General features: G+C 36.2%; 1 protein-coding gene across 5 annotated transcripts in view; it reads right to left on the bottom strand.

Moving 5' to 3' along the window:
- Positions 1-228: 228 nt before the first annotated feature.
- PSIP1 (PC4 and SRSF1 interacting protein 1) overlaps positions 229-22,096 on the bottom strand; it is a 45,150-nt gene continuing 23,282 nt past the window's right edge. For 2 of the 5 annotated variants that reach the window (XM_037061930.1, XM_037061931.1), the window contains exons 7-16: positions 15,947-16,043; positions 14,826-14,901; positions 9,206-9,434; positions 8,115-8,233; positions 5,479-5,534; positions 5,014-5,084; positions 4,711-4,812; positions 4,387-4,597; positions 2,932-3,034; positions 229-1,950 (exon numbers count right to left, since the gene is read on the bottom strand). In XM_037061930.1, coding sequence (XP_036917825.1) covers positions 1,890-1,950; positions 2,932-3,034; positions 4,387-4,597; positions 4,711-4,812; positions 5,014-5,084; positions 5,479-5,534; positions 8,115-8,233; positions 9,206-9,434; positions 14,826-14,901; positions 15,947-16,043 — 1,125 coding nt within the window. In that variant the 3' untranslated portion in view covers positions 229-1,889. Of the gene's footprint in view, positions 1,951-2,931; positions 3,035-4,386; positions 4,598-4,710; positions 4,813-5,013; positions 5,085-5,478; positions 5,535-6,538; positions 6,870-8,114; positions 8,234-9,205; positions 9,435-14,825; positions 14,902-15,946; positions 16,044-22,096 lie in introns of those variants that run through there. The other 3 variants (XM_037061934.1, XM_037061933.1, XM_037061932.1) reach the window with 3 other exon arrangements.

Raw genomic sequence — 22,096 nt, 5'->3', positions numbered from 1 at the left:
TGTGGAGTTTACATTTAAATTCAGCCAATGCTTCTAAACATTCTTGATGATTATATGATTTTCAAGAGAGTTCTGAGGTTTTGTGAATTAGTGTCAGAGAAATGTCTTGAAATGAGGGTTCATATAGAGAAGGCACCTTGTGTTTTAATGCCACATAGTCAGAACATTTTGTGATTCTTGGTAAGTTGTGTAGGTCTGTTGGGTCACAGAAGGAAAGGGAGGATGGACCAGAAATAACATTTCCTTTATTTTTATCATTTTGAGCTTATTAATTTCCTAGTCTCTCCAAACAGCACAATCTCTATGGTGAGGTTAACTAAGAAATTACTCCCTTGGAAGCCAATCCAGAATTCCAACACATTTTTGTAAGTAACAAAGAAGTAATTTACTAGTAACAGTTTGATTAAAAAAATTCTTTAATCAAAACAAGTTTACATGTTGACACTTAATGGCTTAACAAGAATAATGTGTCCAAATTTTAGTTGTCCTAAGGACCAAACAGATAGATACAATAGGAAGGGTGCCCTCAAAACACTTAAGTCCTAGGTTCCATTGTAAGGTCTCTCAAAATTAAAATTCCAATTATTGAAATAATTCAACTTTCCATCTATTGATGAAAACAAAATTATCTGAGGTCAGAACATACAATCTATGCCACATGCAAACACTTGAGTATTTATTAAAAGTCTTTTTCCTGTACTCATAGTTCCAAGACAACAGTCTTAGCTACAAAAACCACCAACTGACCTAATTATATGATCTCAGAAATACTATCTGTTACAGTTAGCCTTAACTCTTGTGTTAACGTTGGGCCACTCAGATTTAGCCCCAGTATGTGAATATACAGACTATTCAAACAATTCCTTTGCCTGCTGTCTCGGAGAGCTAAAGTTTCTACTTTTTGCAATCCTGTCAAGTGTACAATGCAGAAATAAAAATTCCCTTCTGATATAGCCATGTTTTTTAAATAGGCTACTTTCCTTATTTACTGCTTTTTACCTCATAAACATCATGGGTTGCTTTCCAATTAAAAAAATACTACTTGCTAACTTTCTTAAATGAGTGTCTTTTTAAAAAAATTCAGAAATGTCCAAAAAATAAACTTTTATCACTTAGCTTTTCAATTTCAGCTACTTGTGCCTGTAAAGGACCTTAGATTGGCTGAACCTGTAGGGCCAGATTCATTCGTATGTACACCAGTTCTGCTGTCTGCAAGAAAGTCCTATGACTGCTGAATTCCCAGCCACAGAATTAGATTAGTTTCTAAAGTTAACATGAGTTTTGTACTATGTAGAATTGTCAGTTCAATGTCAGTTGGGTATCTAGTTGTCATACAAAACAGCATACAGACCACACATTGTTACAAAGCAGCAGGATAATGTAGCACAATGCAGACTGAGGTTAATTTTAAGTAGGAGGGAATAATTTTATAGAAGTAACATTTTATCCACCATAAAAATGTATAACTTCTACAAAAACACAGTGAAAAGACAGTCTGGTAAATCCAAGATTTGTAAAAACTGCACAAAATCCACAATATTTGGGGAAAGAGTGAAGGTTTTATACAAGTAGCAGTTTTAAAAATGTAACCTTACTATCAATTACACATTAACATACACAGGAATTGAAAATATGCTACAACCAATGTCTGGAAAAGCAGTTCAAAATTTCCTAGATGGATCTTCCCTCACATTTACTGTTTCATGTAGTTGTTAATACTGCACAAGTACAATTACTTTTAAACAAAGATAAAGGGATTTTCCCCTCAAAACAAGTTTTTAACATCAAAACCTATTATTATAAAAATTTAAAACTTTCAACAGTCTAAATATCTCAAATGAAAACCATTACAAACTTCGCAAATGTTCTTTATATTCCAGCATGTCAGCTTAGTTATCTAGCGTAGAATCCTTCAGAGATATTTCGGTCTCCCTCTCTTCACTGGACGGCCTATGGAAAAGTGGGGGGGAAGAGGTGTAACAACTGGGGTTAGGGGACATTTTTCCTCAAGAGAAAAAAAAGAATGTGTGTGTGCATTGTGTTTTTTAAATCACCCAAATATTTAGTTATTTTTCGTCGAAAATTTATTTTACTGTGTTCTACTGACTTCGCAAAGTACATGCTGACAAGCACAGTAACTCAGGGCAGTATCATGGCCCGGGCCTTTCCATCATTTCCAACTGTAAAATGAATTCTCTTGAAAAAACTTTATTTACTTATTTTTAGAAAGAGGGGAAGGGAGAGAGAGAGGGAAAGAGAAACATCAATTGGTTGCTTCTCCTTGCCCTAACCAGGGACCTGGCCCACAGAGCCCAGGCTTGTGTTCTGAGTGGGAATCAAACGAAGTGACCTTTAAGTTCGTAGGCCAGCACAACCCACTGAGACACACCAGCCAGGGCTAACATGAATTCTCTTTAAAGAATTTGGAAATGTTAATGCATTATTACAAATCTAAATGAAAAGAAGGGATGATACACACCATGCAGGATTTCCCTAAATTTCAGAATTAGAAGGGATGCTTGATTCCAAGGCTTAGTGTATTAATATATAGTGGAACAAACCAAGGCTTGGATAACCCTGGTTCTATATCTAGAATAGGTAACAGGTATCATAATACAAAATAGCCTGAGATTCTACATCTAATTTTTATTATCCTGTCACAATTCAAGAAAGTATAAACATGAGTCATAGTGGTCCAAGGAAGAATAGTTAATTTTTAAAAACTGGATTCAGGCCAGCTCTCTAACCTTGAACACAGGCAAATTAGTTGTAAATAACTGTTTTACATTTTTGCCTTTTTGATTTGCATCTTGTTTCCTGAATTCAGGAACTAAGTAACCAAAATATAATCCCTTATATGTGAACCTTGAGACAACAACATGATTTAAAAATCAAACACACACATTACGACCCACTGAAACATGTCCTCACTTTTTCTTGCTGCTGGCCTCATCTTTGCTGTCTTCATTGCTGTCTCCATTGTGTTGGGGTTGATTACTGTCTTGATCAGAGCTTCCATTTAGAGTCTTTGAACCTTTACAAGGATTCCAATGGGGAAAAACTGTTAGAGCTTCTAATAATACTTTTTTTTGAAGATGTCCTCCTGAGTTCAAAATACACAACATGAAATTTCTAATACTTAATGTATTCTATTTGTAATCCTTGGGGTAGCTGAGGCACATACGTTAAGCAGGGTTGCTATGTATATTTGTGGGTACAGGAAGTAGATCATTATTTTGATAATTACTATTATCAGAAACAGGGTGGTACAACTGTTTGGAGCATTATGATTCATTTCAGAAAAAAACAATGAATCACAGTAAAATCGTGTATATGTCATTATTGGTATTTTAGAAAATGTAAAAAAAAAAGTTTTTATTACCATGATTTTGTGCCCTGTTACTAAGCAAACAATGAGAGCCTCCATGTAAATCTTATTGACAAAATCTCCCCATGGACATGAAAAAGGGGGGCGGTGAATGCTCATGGGAGGGGAATAAAGGAGAAAAATGGGACAACTCACAGCATAATCAATAAAATCTATGTTAAAAAATCTCTTAAGGATGCATATATCACATTCCCTAATACATTAGTTAAAAAAAATCTCACTCCTTTTGAGTGTTGGTATCTACATTAAGCAGCAGCTAAGACAGTTAATAGAACGGGAACAGATGATGGTACTGACACTAAAGAGTCCATCACAGATACAACTTTATCTGTAGTTCAAATGGCATATGTAGTTCCAATGGCATATCTGGAACTGAGTATGAAATAATCTGCTGGGGTGTCACAGAAAAACTTGATTGTGGTATAAGACAGCAATAGTCATTTGCTGGGAACTGCTGAAGATGAGTAATGGACATTCTCCTTTTGTGTGGGTAAGAATTTTTCCTAATTTAAATGAAAAGAGAATTGCTACTAATAATGTTGACCTTTCAAGAACATGACTTTGAATTGCAGTATTTCAATAAATGCTGTGAACATTTTCTTAAGTTTTTAAAAATATTTTTCTTTTCTCTAGCTTTATAATACTGTATATACTATACTATAAAACACACAAAATGTGTTAGTTGACTGTAATTAGTAAGACTTCCAGTCACCAGTAGGCTATTAGTAGTGAAGTTCTGGGAGAGTCAAAAGTTATATGGAGATTGTTGACTGCAAAGGGGGTTTGTATCCCTAAACCCCATGTTGTTCAACAGTCTAGTAATAGTAAACAACAGTATTTACTACTAATTTAAATTGAAAAGCAAGCTATAAGGTTGACATGACTAGGTTCCATGCTAAGTACAGAAGAGACCTTTTTGTACTTTAATGTAGATTAAGGTATTAGTATCATTAGATAGTATCAAAGCCATTTTTTAGAAAGCAGTCATTACCACATACCTGTTTCCTTTTCTAGCTTTTTGTTTGGCCCTTTCTTGCCTTGATCTTTGGTTTTATTTGCTTCCTCATGCTGTCTTTGTTCAGCAAGAGATTTATTCAGTACTTGTGTGATTACTGAATCTCCTTCACCAACCAAAAACATGTTCTTAAACTTGTTATACAACATTGTAGACTTTTCCATGATGATCTGACTCACTTTGAAGCGCCGAATCTGAGAAAACAAAATATGCATAATTATTTTCCTAATTGATTTTTAAATGTTACTTTTTACATGAATTGGTTTCGAGAAAAATCTTAAAATCTGCATGACTTAAAATCGCTTACTTTTTTCAGTGTTGTAATCATCTCTGTGTGTTTCTGAGCTTGTTGCATTGTGACCTGAAGTGAAGCTAATTCATCCAAGGCCTCGATACATCTGTTCACATCCTTCACAAAACAGTAATTTCATAACTGTTAATTACCACAACCTTTGTAATCTACTTGTAAAGATTACTTTCAAAATTTCAAACAAGGCAGTACAAAATAACCAGTGATAGTCCCTTTTATCTTAAATACTTATAAAACCATGAGAAAATATGAAGCTATAAAAGCTGCATTGTATTTTTAAATGAAGTATTAAACACTTACAAGATTATCAATTTTGAGTGAATTTTTAATTTCAGCATGTATCCTTTGAAGTCGAGAATCCATTGATGTTTCTATAAATTAAAACGTGAAAGAGTAAATAGTTTTTTAAAACCAGTATGTGACATTAGCAAAACATAATGGAAAGATTTGGCAATTTCAAAAAATGTTAATAATAATCTCTCTAGATCACTAATCTTAATTAATCAGCTAATTGACATTAAAATAATAAACATGACTCCTTAGCAAGTACACCTGGTTATACTTAACAATACAATGCAACATATGTAGAATCAATGAGAAATGTGAATGCAACGTATGTAGACTCAATGAGAGATTTGAAAAGTTTATTTGTAGGGTTTAAGAACATAAAATGGCCTTTAAAAACCTACGCATGAAAAATTAATTGTCTGTATAACTTCCTTTCTGTGTCTAACTTTATGCATCTTAGAAAGTAAAGAAACTAACCTCGCTTCTTCTCCACTTTCTTAACTTCTGGCTTCTTTCCTTCGTCTTTATTCTGCCTATCAAATGTTAACACAGATATTTCAAAACATTGGAACTTTGTGAATGATTACCAAATGCTCACAATCCCATAGCTAAAAATTACAATCTTTTTCTTTAAAATAAAAAGTTTAATCACAAGTACCTGACTGTAATTCTTAGAACTCATAGCTGCAGTGCTGTACCATTAACTGCTATAAGGACAAGCAAAACTCAAAACTGGTAATCTAACAATCTCATTTTTCATTGGCATTACAAATAAAATTGTTAACAGTCACCATGGTAAAAATTGTTTCTAACAATAGTGTATTGTTACAAAACCAGTACCAGGGTCAATGGACAAACAGGCCATAGTGAGAAGGGAGTGCCTATAAATGTTTCATCACTTCTACATTAGGCTTAAAGAAATAACATGATAAAAGACTGGTTTAATTGTTCCCACATCTCCAAAGGACAGGTAATTTGATTCATTTCAATGTTAAATATGCTGTTTAAAGATAGTACTGTTTTATAAAAATAGTTTTGCCAATACATCGAGCTTAAACATTCACTAACATTTACATACCATTTCACAAATGAAAAGGTACCATGTTACTGTAAATGACTTAAAAATAAATTGTTACTGATTTCTAGTACCTTGGCTTGGCGCTTGAGCCTTATTATAAACCAATTCAATAGACAAGAACAAAAATCTAAAAATCAGGTGTTTTTTTTAAAAAAAACTTTATTTTAAAATTTTGGTTACAGTTTCATTTTTGTTTTCTTAACAAGGCTATGTTTAATCTCTCAGGATTAAAAAAACAATTAAGATTCTAAAGAATAAACAACAAAGGAATGTAAAGGGAAGGGCACAACTGCCCCATTCTCTGGGGTATAATAGCTATTCCAGTTTAACACCTAACTTCAAAACAAATTTTTTATATTTTCTAAAGGAAATAATGTACAACCACTGTCTTTTCAGCTTATTCTAATTTTCATACACAAAGCTGCATTTTAAGCTTGGAAAGAACTTTTGCCGACCTTAGTATGTAGTGTGTACCTTACAGGAAATTAACAATCATAACACAGTAATAATGCCATTAATGAAGTCCTCAATTTAGAATCTGGAACATTTCTTCCATCAAAGGGGGGGAGGGGGAAATTCAGTCCAATGAGTCTGTCTCAAGATCTTCATCTCTTGTTTGCTCCACTTGCATTTTCTTTTCAGTAACTGGATTAATGCTTTGAGCCCAAAATGAGATATATTTTTATTACTGTAGATTACATGTTGTTTGGCTGGGAATACAATACAATAAACTTTATTTTGCATAATGCATTTCACACAAGCTGCATCTGAAATGCTTTACAGAGCAAAACTGTCCAAGTACAAAGTTTTGTAATAACAGGAGAAGGAAAGAAAACACAAATATTAGAATTTGAGAAAGTTACATTCGGAGGACATTTAAAAGAACTGAAACACATAAAGATAACTTTGGATTATTAATGAAGGACTGGGCTATATTTTTCTAGGCAATGGCTAATTTTTAGCATCTTATTCTAGAGAGCACAATAAAAACCAAACAATGCAACAACTTTTCAGTGATGGGATTGAAAAGGACAATAAGAAAAAAACTGATATTCACAAAAATGGTCAAAGTCATCTAACAGATAAGCAGGAGTAACATTTCTGAGCCTAAGATTAGTTTTCATTACTCCCTCAAAGCAGCTGAAACTGCTTATATATCCTCCAAACTAAGAAAGCAGATAGTCAAATGCTATCCCTGGAAATAAAAGACCTTCAGCTAACAGATTTACTGTATAAAGAGAAAGTACAAAATTATTTAAGCATAAGCAGTAAAATTCTTATAGGTGTTAAGTCTTAGTTACCTAGAGCATGTTTTTAAAATTACCTCACCAAAACAAAAAACTTCAATCAGAATAATACCAGATGCTTCACAAAGAAAAACTCAGAAGAAGTGAGTTTAAAGATAACTTGGAAAACAAATATAACATGTGAAGCCTCATCACTGCCGTTGCTATTTTCCTTACAATGAAATTATTTCATAGAATTAAAGGGGAAAGAAATTCCCTTGTTAAGTATATATTGTCTTCAAGGATAAAACCATACAAGAAATCAGCCTTGAACTTGATTTATCTTGCACATATCTAATGCAAACCTTGTTAGCCTTTAGATATACTGGCTTTTGGGTTTCCAACTGTGCTTTTCTAATTTTTGCTGGTCTTTGAGGGAGGCCTGCTGGTGGTATGACAAGGATATTTCTTTCATTCTACTCTTTCTGTATTTAGTACTATAAAAATAGATAGTAGAGGATGAAGACATCTTCTACAAAGCCACTAACAGTTAAATCTTATCTGATCTGCATTCTGAGTTTAAATTAGAAATAGTTCACAGAGTGATTACTCTCCATGAATTTCATCATCCTACTCAGAAAATAATGGAGCCAGAAACATGATTATCATACACTGAAGATTTTTTTCCTCCCACATGGGAAAAGTCACCTCTTTAAACTGCTCAAGGTCTGGGAAATGAGATTCCACTGTTTAAACATGTCATGCTAGTTTTAAAGAATAATCAGAATTTAGAATTAAAAAATACTTACTGCTCAGTTTCCATCTGTTCTTCCTGCTTGCGTTTTCTATCTGCTGCTTCTTTCTCGTGTTGGCCTTTGAGCATGTTTCTTCTATGAGCAGTCTGAAAGTTTCTTCCTCCTTTTCTCTTCTGTTTATAAAATTAGGATGAATTTAATTAATCTCAGAATTATACATGTTGTTGCTAAATTTAACTTTTCCTTGATGACTTTGGGAATTAAGACCTATCTCCTGCAGTGCTGTTAGGAGTGAGTCCCTTGCTTAAAATGAAGTATGTAAGCCCTGGCCAGGTAACTCAGTTGATTCATGTGTCATCCCAGTATGCCAAGGCTATGTGTGGGTTTGATCCCCAGTCAGGGCACGTACAAGAATCAACCAATGAGTGCATGAGTAAGTGGGACAATTAAACAGCTGTTTTTCTCTCGTTCTCCCTCCTTCCCCCATGCTACTCTCCCCACCCCCTGTCCCCTTCCCTAAAAATCAATAGACAATTTTAAATTAAAAATATATGTATATCAAGCTATTTTGACTTTATTTAGTACCTGTTTAGTGACAACTACACACCTCTACCTATCCTATTAAAATTCTTGGGCTTCTAAGGTCATTAAATAATCATATAGAAAAATAAAAGATCTACAAGCGAAAAGTACAAAGCGCCACAGTTATGGATGCATAGCTTAACTGAAATTCCTAAACAAGGATGCATCCAAATAAAGTACGACTGATAAAATGTAAAGAGTAGGCCTGAAGAGTGGTCAAGAATTTCAATGGGGCAAGTAAATAATCTACATACAAATGTACCTCCTTTACATTTGTCTTCACTGTTCACAGCCTGTCTAGCTTAATCTCTGCTTTCAAAGCTCTTCTACATAGGTTACTATAAGTTTATAGTCTTTAATATGGATATAATTTTGAAAATGTAAGAAATGGGAAGTATAATAAGTTTATAATATGCTTTTTAACATACCTAATTCAAGTTTATTTAGAATGGTAAAGAAATTCGGTTTAACTTTGAATCAGATGTATAGACCTTCTCATAGCTATGGAAACTATAAAAAGAGCTACATATTAAACTAAAAACAAAACATTCTGATCGTTCTACCTTTTCACCTTCTTGATCATCTCCTTCCTCTTCAGAATCAGAGGTTGATGTAACCCCTGTTTTAGCTAAATTTTTCCTTTTTGATTCAACTTCTTTCTTCCCCTCTTTTTTGTCTGGCTCTTTCCTTGGCTTATCTTCTTCCTTCTGACCTTCTTCATCCTTTTTAAGTTGCTTTTTAGGTTGTTTTTCCTCTTGCCCCTTTTTCTTACTTTTGTCTTCTTCAGTTACACTATTTTAGAGAATGCAACAGTGAAAAATGAACTTTTGTGTCATAATACTTACCATTCAACCGTACTCTCCCAGTCAACACGTAAGGTGTCACTTTTTAATTTAAAGACATTAAAATATAAGTCATTATAATATAGAATGTGTTTATCATCCAATCACACAAGGAAAATAACATCCTTTTAATATAAATTAGAAGATAACAAAAATTATAGCGGCATTGTGGTCAAGTGATTTCCCACCCCCCTTTTTACACATCATTCACTTTAAAAAACTTCAAGTATTACAAGTATTACCTTGTCAAGTTACTGTTTTCTTGACTCTGGGGTTAGAGCAGTGTGTAAGATGATCTAGTAGGTGAGATACCCTAACCTTTACATATTTCTAAGAAACTGTGTTCAAAAACTAGATGGGCAAAATACAATTGCAGGAGTGAAACGCATATGACCAAATAAGGTCATTTTAGAATTTTAAAAAATATTCTTTTCAAGATAAAGAGCTCCAACTTACATACTACTGAACCTGTTCAAAAACCCTAATGTTGCCATTAGATGATATTTACACTGCATATTCAAACAAAGCACAAAGAGATACAACCTGAACTTGGATGAGCTGTTAAAGACTAATAACCCTTTTGCTGTTCAAGAATTTTACGGAAATGTTCACATTAAACAAATTACATCAATGGATTTGAGAGCTGGAAAGGACCTTAGATCATCTAGTCCAACCCATTCCTTTTCTCATTAAAAGGTGATGGTGCAAAAGCTTAATAATTAGCCAAATAACATCGTACCAGGTAACAAGTGCTTCCCTGAACCCTTAAAAGATTGATTATTGAATTGGAAAAGAAAAAAAATCATCCTTTATCTCTTTAGAAAGTTTTGTCACACAGCTATCACTAGGAATGTTTATTTTCAAATGTCAAATGAATTTCATCCTTTTAATCGATGGGAAAAAAAGCATGAAATAAATTTATTTACCTTCAGTATTTCCACAAACGTGACAATTTTGATGATAATCCATTTCATTGAGATGGGAAAAGAGTCAAATACGAAAAGCATTTACATGGCTCTTAATAGATACTGACCAACTGCCTCCCCCAAACTGTCGTCCCCCCTATGGAAGGAAGCAGGTATTAAATATACAAACAACCTTTGACCCAGTAGATCTGCTTCTAGCAATGTATTCTAATCAGTATATCTGCCCACGAACAAAATAGAAGACAGTGTTATTGAAAGAATGTCTCTATAAATAGAATGGATCTTAGTAATTAAAATACCTGAAACAGATGTAGACTAGCATGTAGCAATTTTTAAAGAAAAAACCAGGCCCTGGCCAGTGTAGCTCAGTGGATTGAGAACAGGCCGGCGAACCAGAGGATCGCGGTTCAATTCCCAGTCAGGGCACATGCCTGGGTTGCAGGCCGGTTCCCTGCAGGCCCACTCCCAGCAGGGGGTGCACAAAAGGCAACCATACATTGATGTTTCTCTCCCTCTCCCCTTCCCCTCTAAAGGTAAATAAATAAATAAAATCTTTAAAACAAAAAAAAAAGAAAAGAAAAAACCATTATGAAGTATATTCATAAAGTGGTAAGAAATTGGGTTATTATTTCACAGTTTTATGAACAGAACCAAAGCAGATAATTCCCATAAATGTTATTGATCACTGCTGACTACAAGTAAGTCTTTTCCCAATGTCTTCCTTACCACCTTCCATGAAAAACCGATTTCCCCAGTGACTGTGCCTCTTTTTAATAGGTCTAGTAAAATTGGGAAAACTGTTACACATTAAGTCTAAAATTACTCACAAATAACAAGCAAAACTGAAGCAAACACACCCCAAATATCTTACAACAAATATTTATTTTACAGGGAGATTGTGAGCTATCACTGACAGATACATGATGTTCTCATGGTGGAGAACAGAAGTTTCAAGAGCTTATATACTTTAGCTGTGTACTCCACTGAGTTTGTGCCCAGATACGCCACTAAGAGTGGCTATTGCCAATGCCAGGCCTACATACAGCATGAATTAAAAAGAAATATAGTAAATAAGCTACTGCTACTTTGGGGTTACCCATCATCTCAGTAAAAACCTGTGACACTGACTTGGAGGAGGCTGGGAAACTGAACTCTCATATATTACTATACAATGGGTAAAACTGTCATGTGACAACTTGTAACAAAATATATTCAATAAACTGGTGGCTTTGGGTAAGGAGGTTTCAAGACAGAATGCTGGGATCTTGAGTTGGCTTTTAATCAAGATAAATTTTATAGGCACTTCAAAAAAGGTAAGTTCAAGAAATAATGGAAGATGAAGAAAGGAGAACTTAAAAATTCCATTGTTTTACAGTGTTCAAAGTCACCTCCATTCTATAAAACATTTTCAAATTAAAAGACTAGGGTAAATGACCCAATCAGGGGTAAGCTACCAGTCTTTTAAGAATTCAGGACTTCTGCCAAAATGGAGGCATAGGTGGAAACACTGTGCCTTCTCCCACAACCAAGTTTAAAGACAACAAAGTTTTAGTACACAAAAATGCAGCCAAAACACAGAAAATTGAACTACACGGAAATCCAACAAAGAACCATTCAGCCAGACTGGTAAGATGGGCGGAGCTAGCAGCAGAGCAGGGTTGGGTAGGAAAGATCTCCCCCACCCCAGATGTGCAGGCAGCCATGGATGGATCCCAGGTATAGGGTAGCAACAGATGGACCCAGTGAGGGCACAAGGCGGCAGGCAAACCGAGGTCAACACATTCGCACACAGATAAACCAGCAAAGGAGTGAGCAGTAAGACAGGCTGCAGCAGAGGGGACCAACATTGCCCCTCTCTGACCCCACCCCCACATTCGGCATCACAACCCAGCAACCTAGTTGCCCCACCCTGGTGAACACATAGGGCTCCACTCTTCATACATAACAGGCATGAACAGACCAAAACATGGCTCAAGAAATCAAAGCCCCAGAGCTGATAACTCGAAGCGATCAAGAAATAGCCAACCTCTCAGATGCACAAATCAAAACACTGGTGATCAGGATGCTCACAAAACTAATTTTAGTCACAAATTAGGGGAACAAAAGAAGGCTAAACTAACTGAAATGAAGGGAAATGCACATGAAACCAATACCGATGGAAAGGAAACTGGGACTCTAATCAATGGAGTGGACCAGAAGGAAGAAAGAAAAACCACCAAACAGAAAAGAAGGAAGAAACAATTGAAAATAATGAGGAAAGGCTTAGAAACTTCCAGGACATCTTTAAACGAAATTATAGGGGTACCAGAAGGGAAAAAGGAACAGCAACAAATGGAAAACGTATTTGAACGAATAATAAGAACAACTTCCCCAGTCTGGCAAAGGAAATAGACTTCCAGGAAATCCAGGCAGCTCAGAGAGTGCCAAAGAAGTTGGACTCAATAAGGAACACACCAAGGCACATCATAATTACACTAGCCAAGATTAAAATGAAGGAGAGAATCCTAGAAGCAGCAAGAGATAAGGGGACAGTCACCTACAAAGGGTTCCCATCAGACTGTCAGCTGATTTCTCAAAAGAGACCTTACAGGCAAAAAGGAGCTGGAAGGAAGTATTCCAAGTCATGAAATCCAAAGACCTACAGCCAAGATTGCTTTATCCAGCAAAGCTTTCATTTAGAATGGAAGGGCAGATAAAGTGCTTCTCAGAGATCAAATTGAAGGAGTTCATCATCACCAAGCCCTTATTATATGAACTGTTAAAGGGACTTATCTAAAAAAAAGAAGATAAAAAATATGAACAGTGAATGGACAGCAAACTCAGTTATTAACAACCACACCTAAAACAAAAGCAAACTAAGAGCACAGCTAGATCAGGAGCGGAACCATAGAAATGGAGATCACATAGACGGGTAGCAACAGGGGAGTGGAGCGAGAAGGTACAGAAAATACGTAGCACAGACAGTAGGTGGAAAATAGATAGTGGGGAGGGCAAGAATAGTACGGGAAATGTAGAATTTAAACAACTTGAGACGTGGTCATAAATTAAAGGTGGGGAATGGTGGGGGAGGGTTGTGCAGGGTGGAGGGGAATGAAGGGGGGTAATAGAACTGTAATGGCATAATCAATAAAATATATTAAAAATAAAAGAATTCAAACTCAGCTACCTTTAAATCATCTAGAGGAAAAGAGAGACTGAGGGGGTGGTTTCTCAGGATAACCTATGACCTCAAAGTGCATGTAATTAACTAGAAAAAGATAAGCATGTCTGGGGAAAGTCTCATTAGTGAACCACACTACCCATGAAGCTGACTGGAATGAAGAACAGACACACACACACCACCAACAAAAGATTATTAGTAAAAGTGCTATCAGCCAATATCAAAGAAAGTAAGGGAGATCTAATAAGGAAACTTGGGCCTCCGACTCCTTATAGTCTGAAAGCAGACTGAGAACTACTCCAGCTGATAAGGAGGGTAATGTTCTCCACTGACCTTTTCAGGTACAACTGAGGATGACAATGAAAAAGTAAAGAACTCTCAGAGGAATCATCCAAAGGCCATGGGGAGAAAGACCATGAAGATAACGTTTCCAAAGGAAAACTGGGTCCCAATCAAGGGAACATTCCTTATACCTAAAAAATAGTGGGATATCACAGCATATTCCCAGCACAATTTCAGATTCCCAAGAACAATGCCATGAGCCTCTTAACCACCTCCTTTCCAAATGGAAGTTTACAGTGGTTCCCTATTATAAATCTACATGGTTATCTAAAGGGTAGAGAGGAGCGGGTAACTTGTGTTTTCAGTTCCTAAGTCTCCAGAGCAAGGCCTTATGTTCGTCATGATTAAATGTGTCTAATGCCATGATTATTTAAGAAAGCTAAGGGGTGGTATGAGTAAGATTTATTCGGTATGTTTTAAAACTAAAACAGTCACCTGCCTATGTACCTAACTTAATTTTACTGTAGTTAAAACTGTATTGTAATTTTGTGCCATCATATTTTAAAATTTTGTTTTTGTCTACATATAGATTATTTCTGGTAAAGTTTCTACATAGAAAAACCAACATAGACCATGGGAAAAACCTGATTATTTTGTTGATAAATAAAAGTAGTTATCATTCCAAAATACTTTCAAGTTTAATTTACAAAACAATTTTAGCACTATTTTTAACTTAGTTATTCTGGAAGAGCTAAATAAAGATTTGTGGGAATTGCTTTAAGAATACTTATCCCTATTAAAGATTTTACCCTGCATTATCTATCTTTATATCAGAACAGTTTTCCCATAATTTTTAGAAAAACAAAAAAAAATTCCCTGTAAAATAAAAATGGTAAAAATGAAGATTTACGCTTATTTTAAGTCAAGTGTCTAGTTTATTTCATAATTATTTATACATTTAAAATGAACTCACATGTCACTCTCTGAAGGACAGTTCTGCTTTACCATTTTGGGTCTGCCTCTTGGTTTCGGGATCTTGACTTCTGTAGCTAACCGTCACAGGAAAAAAATAATTACGTAACACCAGCTTTTCCTTTCAAGATGCAATCTCACATCAAGATTACAAATGATATACGGGGGTGGGCAAAAGTAGGTTTAGTGATAACAATAAAGAACTCTATGCCAAAGTGAGCCTGAGTGTAGCAAATCAACTGCAAGAATGTGTAAATAATGAAGGTCGGCAGTTTGAGCACTGAAGAAATTGTACCTCAAAGTGCACTGTGCCATTCCTTTGAGTTAAAAAATGTATTGTAATAATTGTCACCATAAAAACAACTGTGCACTTAATTTTTCCTCTCCCTGTATACTTCCAATATCAGTAGCTTATCAGAGACACTACTATTTTAAATTTTAAAGATAACATCCCCCCAGTGGTTCAAATGATCCACAGCAGAAAATTTGAAAAAGAAGATGGACAAAGTAATTTTTGATTTGTTCTTGGTATGGCTGAGAGGGACTAAAAGAACATCCTTCTCTGTTTTAACAGAGTAGAACAAAATATTACAGTAGCACTTATAATCAATATTCATGTATTTATTACAACATTATGTGATTATTTACATCTTTGAAATTTATATCCATTTTTAATGCTGATGACAGCTGCTTATTTTAAGGTTCCTAAACAAAGAATGTAATAATTTAAAATATTAATAACTTTATTACTCAAATGCTGTTTCTCTTGCTATCATTATGACTCCATCTGGAAAGCTTACATTTTCTGAAGGGAAAATAGAAAGTAAGGAAAAATGATGTAAATAATCATTTACGTCATTTAAATCACAACTGCCTCATTTGCTACTATTAGGGGGAAAATATAATACGGATAAAATAGAAAATGGAAAACCCCAAAGCAATTATTTTAAATTTAAATACTTCATTACACAGAACAGAAAATAAGTTTACCTCCTTTAAAATTTGTGTATTACATATAACCACTGTCTACCCAACTATTCCAAAGTATCTGAGGCATACCACTTAAAATCATCTGTACTATTAACTATAAACCCAAGTTTTACACACTAATAATAGCCTTACCTGCAGGCCGTCCTCTTTTAGGACTCACTTTTAGATTAGCAGATGCTGTTGCTGTTGCCACTACTCCTGCCTCCTCGGCTTCTACTTGCTTTTCTGCCTGAATCACAAAGGTTTAATTAACTTATATAGCAAATAGTAGGCATTACAAGTTTTAGTCAATGACCAGAATATGCTGCTCTAAAACAACAAATTCAAATATAAGCATAATTTCCATACCACCTTTACTTGCCAACTGCTGACATCACATGAGATCCTCAAACTTAGCTTATAATTCTAGTAAACAGTTTCTAAGAACAAAAACTTCACTTTTTAGATATTCTCAACCTAAAATAGTCATTTGGGAAAGTAAAGGTAATATTCTTGATACAAAATAGTGACTAAAGTACAAAGTAATTACACTGTAGCAACCCACACACTGCTTATAAATGTATTTCAATTCTAAAAATGGTAACACTACATTGTGTACTTATAATACAGAACCAAGTTAAATTTTCTAATTTATTTTTCAAATATTTCATTTATTTTAAGACAGGGGAAGGGAGGGAGAAATAGGAGAGAAACATCAATGTGTGGTTGCCTCTCATGCACCCCCTATGGGGGGGGTGGGGGGAGACTGGCGCACAACCCAAGCTCAAGTCCTGAATGGTAATCAAACCAGTGACCTCTTGGTTCACAGGCCAGCATTCAATCCACTGAACCACACCAGCCAGGGCCCCAGTTAATATTCTAATATCAGAAAGGGCAAGAAAAAAGAGTTGCTGATACTTAACTTTAGTTTTTTGTTAATATATATAGATTTTATTTTTGGACTGAGACCTGTATTCCTATTTTCCATAAAGAGGGATTTACTATCAAGTAGAAAATAAAAAATCCCCATGACCCTTAATTGAATTGATTCAAGTATACAGAAGAACAAAGTTAGGAACTACTAATTTAAAGGGAAGTACAATCTTGATCATAATGGAAAATGACAGGAAAGAACCAGTCAAGAGAACAGATAAGGATGGAGGGAACAGTATGAGCTGCTTCCCCACCCCCAGTTACTTAGAATTCAGCAGTAAAGCAGAATTGAGCACAATCCAATGTTATTGAAGAAAATATTTTAAGTATTTTACTCAATAATCTGATTTGCAAACATTTACAGAATAATGCCCAATACCCAGAAGTGTGTGGAGAATCATTCGTATATTGATTAATGATGATCATTAAGAAATGAGCAATAAAGTGGTAATACCTTTCTGAAATATCTTTATGAATAAATACTGGCAATGGGAAAATGCAAATTTGACTCAGCAATCTTCCTTCTAAGAGTTTGTCCATTTACTTTTTATTTTTTAGACTTTTTTTCTTTCATAATTGGAATAAAATAAGGAATATTCAAAGCATTATTAGAAGTCAATCAATTCCCTAAAATAATCCTTGAATTATTCAAGGAAATTGTTCCTAAACATTAACTTGGGTTGTATTTCTGGCATGTTAAAAATTTACAAACTGACTTCCGGCCAAGATGGAGGTGTAGGTGGAAACACTATACCTCCTTGAACAACCAAATTTAAGGACAACAAAGATTCAGAAACAAAAATACAACCAGAACAGACAGAAAATTGAACTGTACCGAAATCCAACAAAAAGCAACCATTCATCCATATTCGTAAGAGGGGTGGAGTTGGCTGGCAGAGAGCGGTCCCAATAGGAGGAAGTGGTGGTTGGCAGACACAGGAGGTGGGAGAAAACAAGCAAACCCAGTAAGGTGCACAAGGTGGCTAGCTGACTGTGGACACACGTTCGCGCACAGATAAACCAGGCAGGTTTAAAAATGGTCAGTGAGACAGGCCACACAACCCAGAGCCCCAGCAACAGAAAATAAAGCCTAAAAGCACCAATTGGAAAAACTTTTCAGGGGTTGAGGTGCCTCACAGAAGAGTTCATTGGGGAGACCTACAGGGTCCTAGTACACAAGCCCACATGCCTGGGAACCAGCACCAGAAGGGCCCAATTTTCTTATGGAATGCAGCAGAAGGAACTGAAATCCCAGAGAGAGACCAACACCATTGCTCCCTCTCTGACCCCACCCCCATTCACAACCCAGTGACTATGCTGACCTGCCCTGGTTAACACCTAAGCTTTCGCCCCTCATACCTAAGACTAGAACAGACCAAAACATGGCTCAAGGAGATGAATAGCTCAAAGCCCCAGAGCCAATACTTCTAAGTGACAAAGAGATAGCCAACCTATCAGATGCACAGTTCAAAACACTGGTAATCAGGATGCTCACAGAACTGGTTGATTTTGGTCACAAACTAGATTTTAAAAATGAAGGCTACATTAAGTGAAATGAAAGAAAATGCAAAGGGAACCAATAGTGATGGGAAAAAAACTGGGACTCAAATCAAGGGAGTGGACCAGAAGGAAGAAAGACACCACCAAACAGAAAAGAAGAAACAAGAATTCAAAAAAATGAGGAGAGGCTTAGGAACCTCCAGGAAATCTTTAAACGATCCAACATCTTACTTATAGGGGTACCAGAAGGGGAAGAGGAACAAGTAGAAAAGTTACGTGAACAAATAATAAAGGAGAACTTCCCCAGTCTGGCAAAGGAAATAGACTTCCAGGAAATCCAGGAAGCTCAGAGTCCCAAAGAAGATGGACCCAAGAAGGAACACACCAAGGCACATCATAATGACATCAGCCAAGATTAAAATGAAGGAGAGAATCCTAGAAGCAGCAAGAGATAAGGGGACAGTCATCTACAAAGGAGTTCCCATCAGACTGTCAGCTGATTTCTCAAAGGAGACCTTACAGGCAAGAAAGGGCTAAAAAGAAGTATTCCAAGTCATGAAAGGCAAGGACCTCCACCCAAGATTGCTCTATCCAGCAAAGCTTTCATTTAGAATGGAAGGACAGATAAAGTGCTTCTCAGATAAGGTCAAATTCAAGGAGTTCATCATCACCAAGCCCTTATTACATGAAATGTAAGGGACTTATCTAAGAAAAAGAAGATAAAAAATACGAACAGAGAAAGGACAGCAAGCTCACAGTTATTAACGACCATACCTAAAACAAAAGCAAACTAAGCAGACAGTTAAAACAGGAGTGGAGCCATAGAAATGGAGATCACACGGAGCATTAGCGACGGGCATGGGAGGATGAGAAGGGGGAAAGAAGGTACAGAGAATAAGTAGCATAGACAGTGGGGAGAAAACAGACGGAGAGGGCAAGAATAGGAAGTTCAAGAACTTGTGACACATGGACATGAACCGAAGGGGGAATGTGGGGGAGGAATGTGGGGGGAGGGGAATGAATGGGAAGAAATGAGATGACTGTAATGGCATAATCAATAAAATATATTTTTTTTAATTTTAAAAATACCATAAGAAAAAAAAGAATTTACAAACCACCTGCTCCTACCCCAATCCAGATTCGGTGGCCCTGGGGTAGGGTGTCAGGCAGCTCCCAGACATCAAAGATTGACAACTCCAGGCTACGAGAGCTCTTTTTCTATTGAGATATTAAGAGGGCAAAAATTCCTTAAATATTCAATTCAAAGTGATGATTTCTTCAGTTCAAAATAAAACCTCTCTTGAATCCTCACCTGAGGACATGCTTGTTGATTTTGCAGAGAGAGAGAAGGGAGAGGAGAGGAACAGGGGTTGCCTCCAGCAGGCACTCTGAGAAGGGGTCAAACCTCAACCTTTGGTGTATGGGACAACCTTACAAACAACTGAGCCACCTGGGCCAGATACACAATAAAACCTCTTCACTTACGCCTTCTTCTTTTACAAATAAATCAAGACCTCACATAAGAATTACAGGTAGAATGGATCTTTCAAGGAGATACCAGTAAGAGGTAAAAGCTTATCAATACTAATACCATAAACAAAAATGTATTAACATGAACATGTTTTCTTTTTTGACTTATGGCAAAATCAAGTCAAATCCATTTCTCATGAAAATAAAAAATTAGTATTTGATTCATCCAGAGAAAGGACTATTGTTATGTTAGATACATATATATTTATGTATCTTAAATGCAAATATTCTGACTGTCAATAAAGTTCTCCCATATTTTACTTGATCTCACTGAAACCTCTAACCTGCTGACAGATTTTCTTTCCATTTATTACCCCACTTTCTAACTCCACTCCCTTCATGATCTAAAGCACCCACCCTCCCCATACACATACCTCACGGGACTATTATTTCTATGCAGTGTTTTGCTGCATCTGTCCCACAAATCTCCAACAGAGAATTACTAGAAAACTCTATATCCCCTGCTTTTATTATTCCTTGCTGCTGAGTCCTCCTTAAAAAACTATACAAAACATGCATTCATTCTATGCAACGTTAGTTGAGATTAAATTATTTACCCTGTCTTTTATCATACCCTCTCCTTAGTAGTATAAACTTTCCATTCTTTCTTCCCACCTTATACCGTACATGCAGTCTTGCTTTGAATTGGGTGCATAACAAGGGAGAGACTGAAGCCAGGCAGGAAGACATTTGCTTAATTTTCAAGTTTTTGTAGAAATTTTTAATAGCCTGCTCCACCCTTCCCCTTTCAGTGTTAAAAAGAATGAAATGCACAAATAACAAGTGCTGGTGAGAAAAGGGAACCCTAGTGTACTGTTGGTGGGAATGCAGACTGGTGCAGCCACTGTGGAAAACAGTATGGAATTTCATAAAAAAAACTAAAACTGGAACTGCCTTCTGACCCGCAATTCCACTGCTGGGATCGTACCCTGAGGATCCTGAAACACCAATTCAAAACAACCTACATACCCCAATGTTCATAGCAGCACTACTTACAATAACCAAGTGCTGGAAATAGTCTAAGTGCCCATCAATAAATGAGTGGATCAAAAAACTAGTACATTTTCGCAATGTAATACTATGCAGCAGATAGAGGTAGTTCCTACTCTTGGTGACAGCACAGATGGAACCGGAGAGCATTATGCTAAGTGATATAAGCCAGACGAGTGAGGGACAGATATCATATGATCTCACCTGTAAGTAGAACCTAATCAACAAAACAAACAAGTGAGCAAAATAGAACCAGAGACACGGAAATAAGAACAAACTGACAGTGGACAGAGGGAGGCAGGAGGGGGATAAGGGGGGGAAAGAAGGGGAAGGGTCAAGGAACATGTATAAAAGACCCATCCATGGACAAAGACAAAGGGAGAGAACTGAATGTGGAAGGTCAGGGGTGGGGAGGGCAGGGGAGAGTAAAGGGCGAAAATGGGGACAACTGTAATCAAACAATACAACATTTTTTAAAATGCAAAAAAAAATTGATTGTCCCATCTCCTTCATGGTAAGTCAATTCTTTCAAATGTGCCCTCCCTTGCCTCTCATCCAGCATGTCCTTACATACAATAATTCATTCTTTCCACATTTTGGATCTTTCCTAGTTTTGCAAAGAAGCTTTTACTCCTCTACTGTCTTTTTTCATCTTGAACATGCTCCCTCAACCATGCAAATCCCTGTTGCCTCCTTTTTCCTTTCCTTCAAAGAATTGTTCAAAAGTACAGTGTAACTTGAAACATTTTATTCACCAGCACACGTCATTCTCCCTTATTGTTTGACTTTAAAGTATGTACCGTGTTACATATTTTACTGGAACCCCTCCATACTGGAGCACTATGACCACTCCCTCATTCTTAAAATTCTGTTCTTTTGATATCCCAGGTTTTCTCCAGAAAGTTCATTCTCAAAAGCAATTTTACAAAGCAACCTTTTACTTCCATTTTATTCCTTCAGGATTCTTATTTCTACATTTTTCTCAGTAAGGTTTCTACCTTGAAAACGTCATCTATTATTTCATCCTTATGTCAGTGGTAGCATCTTAAACTTTGACCTTTCATCCCTTTGGAGTCAGAACAGGGTGCACATGCACACGCACACACAGCCTTGAGCCTTATTTCCACAAGTGTTTCACTTCCTCCTCCCCATGTCTCTGCTTCCAAATCAATGTCTCTGATATTCTCAGTGTCTAATCTACCTATCCAAGACCTTAGAGCACAGGTGGCAAACAAGACCCGTGGGCTGAATCCAGCCCTCCACCTTGTTTCACAACCCTGTGGCAGGGCAGAGCTCTTGCTTAACAGTTAAGGAGTAGTTACATTCATACAGTCCTAAAAGTACATTCAG

Source organism: Sturnira hondurensis, unplaced genomic scaffold, assembly GCF_014824575.4.
Source record: "Sturnira hondurensis isolate 20B ecotype Veracruz unplaced genomic scaffold, ASM1482457v3 Scaffold0013559, whole genome shotgun sequence".
Taxonomy (NCBI): Eukaryota; Metazoa; Chordata; class Mammalia; order Chiroptera; family Phyllostomidae; genus Sturnira; species Sturnira hondurensis.
This window is presented reverse-complemented; position numbering and strand designations above follow the sequence as displayed.